Below are 4,285 nucleotides of genomic sequence, written 5' to 3'. Positions count from 1 at the left end.
CTTGCAGATGATAGTGCTGCTAGTGATTTTGGTGGGATGCCACTTGAGCAAGCTACTTTTTGTCCTGGATAGTGTCACTTTCTTGTTTTAGAGTTGCACTCATCCAGGCAAGAGGGAAGTATGCCATCACACTACTGACTTTTATACTGTTTATAACTGGGGAGATGAAGGTCGTGCCACAGTATCCTAGCCTCTGACCTGTTGTAGCCACAGTATTTGTATGGCTAGTCCAATTCCATTTGTCAGCTGCAATGACATTGAATGTCAAGAGGTGATGGTTAGGCTCCTTCTCCCGCTCTACGTGCATAGCGCAAAAATTACTTCTGCTTGTACAGCTCTTCTGAACAATGAGCATGTTAAACTCCAAATGCAAATCCTTCTTACAAGAAGGGGGGACAAAAGGGCATTCCAGACAGGGAAAACTCTGAAATGATTGCGCGGTCTCTGTTCAGACACCGATGGTTCCTGTGCTGATCTGAAGTCCACTGCTTGGTCTTCTCTGGATGGTTTACTTGTTTGCAGTAGTCACAAGGTGGCTAGTTCACACTTCTGAAACACTGACTTATTAGTTAATAAATCCCGATTTACAGCAACTGCTAAAAGAAAAATTCACTTTCTTCAGGCTTAAAGTAACCTACTGTAGAGAAGTGTGTGCTGGTATGTCATGGGGACATCAAACCAAACCAAACCAACTTCCTTATCCCTGTATTTGCAACCCAGTAAAATTGAATATTCTTTGACTCTTCAATTGCTCCAATGGTTCCTAAGCAGACTTTTCCAAAGTTCAGACACTGTTTACAGTTAAGCGAAAACTTAACAATACTAACTTTAGCAGAACAAAACTAAGCAACAAGGTAATCTAGTGTCTGATACTTTAAGACTGGGTTTAAAGTATTTAGAAATGATACAGAAGGGACCATTCAGCCCATCTTGTCCATGCCAACCCAAGTCATCTTTTTAACATAGCCTAACTCTAACAGACTGACAGTTAAGGGATAAATTTAAAAGAAAAATAAGATGTAACTGGACCGTTCACCTAAGCACTTTCAACAATGTGAGGTATTACCAGGCATATGGGATCTAGCATGATACCTGAAGACACCAGTCAATGCAAATTGCTTCTGGTAGGCTCCTGAGGAATATTCATGTGATTCTTAACTGGAATTCTACTCCAATTTCAACAAGATTATAATGGGAGAATAACTGGAGAGCAACTGAAACTTGTTCCAGCGGCTTTCACAGCCACAGGCATCTGATTAAAAACAGTTGAGTTCAAGTTCTCGAGACAACAAGGTGCAGGGCTGGATGAACACAGCATCATAGGAGCAGCGAGTTCAAGTTCTCTCTCTCTCTCCCCCCCCCAGGTTCTCCGGACTGGTTGACACTGGCCTGCCTTTGGCCCTTTGTGTTAACATATGGACGTCTGCCAGCCTTGAGAGCTTAATGCATCTCTGGACCTGAAATGTCTGATTTATCGTTAGAATATTCTAATCTCCAATTAACTTCCAAGGCCCTTTAACGAATATCCATTTGGTTTTTCAAAAACTGCCTACAGTCCAGTGATCCCCTTCAATTCACACTCTAACTAAAAATGAGAAATAATAATAATGAAGGTCTTACTAGCATTCCTGTGAGGTCTGCAGCTTCTATCTGTTTACAGCCCCAAGCTGCTCAACTACCTAAGAGCTAATCTCTCAGTTGATGACCAAAGGCCTTCTGCCTGCCAATCCTATCTAGTCGCTTGTTGCTGACTGAATCTCCATTTTTTGCACACTCTTGGATGCAGCTGGTCTGCATCTGCTGCTTGAGCCAGCAGCTATATCAACAGTACTGAAAATGTCAAGTTGCTTGTTTTAAGAAATGCAATAATAACCTAATACTGGAGTCTTTGCACCCTCAAATACTACTTTTTGAGGGCTGTTACTCCCTCTCGAGTTCAGCTCTTGTCTATTTAGACCAAGGCAGTAGTAAGATCCATCAGAAAGGATGTGAGCCTGAGAGGGGTGACTATTCCAGGCAGTAGGAGCCTACCTGTACATGAATGATATTGAAGTTTTCTGCTTGGATCCGCTGTCGGCGTGCAGACTCGTGAGCATCTGCGACCAAGTCAAACTGACCTCGGGAGCTAAAGTAAGTTGAGGCAAGAGCAGAGGCCACATTCTTTGAGAACTGGACCAACTGATCCTTTATCCTCTTGGTCAGGAAAGATTATCTGAAGGTGCTGGGAATGTGGTTTGGAGGGGCTGGCATATGTCCAAAATCTTGGGGTGTGCATTGCCAAGGTGAGTCAAACTGGGCTTTTGGGAGCACTGCACCCCCTCAATTGTGGGTTTAAAAACCTGGTCATCAGATGTGAGATACAAAGAGTATGTGGTGCAGGTTTGGCCTATTCCCTGAAACTGTGCCATCGCAGTCATCCAAGACATTTTCCACTTCATCGAGAGGTCTAGATGGACAGTGTCTGCAGGGCCACAATGTTTTTTAAAAAAAAAAAAAAAAAAAGCTCTGGATAAGGGTGGGAAGAACATACCCTCATGCCATCTTTGCACAGCCGCATCGAGCTGTGTGTAGACCCTCTGTATGCAAACAAGTGACACCGCAACACAGGACAAGTAGAACCTCAGTACGTAAAGGATAGGACTAACTTCGTTGTTGCCGAATGCTCCAAGTAGGTGGACAGTTCCGTATCACCTGTCCTTGTGGAGAAACTTGCAAAGAAAAATATCTTTGACCACGAGTCTGTCAGGAAGTGGTCAGCACGTAGCATCCTCGACCTTACGGGAGAAAGGAAAGGGGCGAGTACCTCTGATTATAGGGCACTGCTCTACAGTCTGTTCTCAGGAATGCACGCTGAGATAAACATCAACTGATCCTGGAGGACCATAAACTCATTGAAAGACACTTTGGTCTGCCTGAACCTTGTCAGTCTTCCAGAATGAGGTGTTCACCTCGGTGTTGCAGGCTGGCACGTTCCAAGGTCCAGGACTGTGCTGAGGGATGCACTAAAGCTTGGGGCAGTGGGGAAAAGACCACTGTCCGTCTGAGGTCTTCCTGCTGAAGTTCAATAGTGGTCTGTTCAGTTATCGGACCCTCCAGGTGCCTCAAATGCCTGTAAGCATAGTCTCAAGGACAGAAGCTAACTGGCTCTGGCAGAACCCAAACTAAGTGCTAGTGAGCAGGTTATTGCTGAGCGAATGCCGCTTGATAACACTACCACCAGTCCTTTGTTATCATACTAGCTGATAATAACAGACAAGTTTTTTTGTTTTCCAAAGCAAAATCTGGCTTAATAGACCAATTTTAACTCTTTGACATTTACTGTGGTAATAAGTGTCTGCCTCTTGCAAGTGGTTTGAGAATTGTTCTTTTTAAGGAGCAATTTATTAATGCACAAGGAAATAAGCTTAGTTTGTGTAAACCGTTTAACATTGTCTTCGTATAACTATCAAAAATAGTGGATTTTTTTTGGGCCTCACTATGTTGTGAAAGAGGAGAGCTTTGCACTTCTGTTCTGGCCTCCCTCTAGAGGCATACCCTTCTGAGAAGGTTCTCTTGTAGTGCAGAACTGTCTCAGGATGACAAACTATACCCCTTCAGCTATCATATTCTGAAATTTTTAAAGGCCCAGCTGCTTTCAAAAGACAAGTACATAAGGAGGGCTTTTAGGGTGGCCTGTAGAAAACTGGTCTGATGGGTGGTGAGGACAGCAGAGTGGAGTTCTGGTGTGGTGCGGTGTCTGCTCCAGTTGGATCTGACATCAGGGTGGGGATTGAGGTGAGGGTTGAAAGACCAGTATGGAGTCTGCTTTCTCCTGTGCTGAAGGGGCTGTCCACTCAGTTACTGACCCATCTGACTTAGAAGTAACATTTCATGAAGGGGAAAGTGCAGTGATGGATTTTTGGTATTTTTCTGACTTATTCACTAAAGCAGTCTTTTTTTTTCTCCCCCTGCAGCACCTTTTGCACAATGCCATCAATCAAGGTCCACAACATTGTTGTCTTCATGCAGTAAGTTCTTAAGAAGAGAATATTATTTAAATCAAGGAAAAACTGAACAGTTGCAACATAAATGGATTTGGAGTTGTTTGTACACAAAACACAGCTATCACAGATGCAGGGGGTAATCAGGAAGGCAAATGGAATATTGGCCGTTATTTCAGGGCCAAAAACGCAAGTTGCTGGAAAAGCTCAGCAGGTCTGGCAGCATCTGAAGAAATCTGAACATTTTGGGTCTCCAGACCTGTTCTCAGAACTGATGGTAGCTGGGAAAATGTTGGTTTATATGC

The 4,285-nt window shown here is 43.7% G+C and overlaps 1 protein-coding gene across 1 annotated transcript in view; it reads left to right on the top strand.

The window, feature by feature from the left end:
* LOC109924733 (transmembrane protein 106C-like) overlaps positions 1–4,285 on the top strand; it is a 40,522-nt gene that overhangs the window by 25,301 nt on the left and 10,936 nt on the right. Inside the window, exon 6 of the mRNA XM_048619007.1 lies at positions 3,954–4,007. Within this exon, the coding sequence (XP_048474964.1) occupies positions 3,954–4,007 (54 nt within the window). The remainder of the gene's footprint in view (positions 1–3,953; positions 4,008–4,285) is intronic.

This window comes from Rhincodon typus, chromosome 41 (assembly GCF_021869965.1).
Source record: "Rhincodon typus isolate 14 chromosome 41, sRhiTyp1.1, whole genome shotgun sequence".
In the NCBI taxonomy this organism is placed as follows: domain Eukaryota; kingdom Metazoa; phylum Chordata; class Chondrichthyes; order Orectolobiformes; family Rhincodontidae; genus Rhincodon; species Rhincodon typus.
Note: the sequence above shows the minus strand (reverse complement) of the source record. Positions and strands in the feature narration are given on the sequence as shown.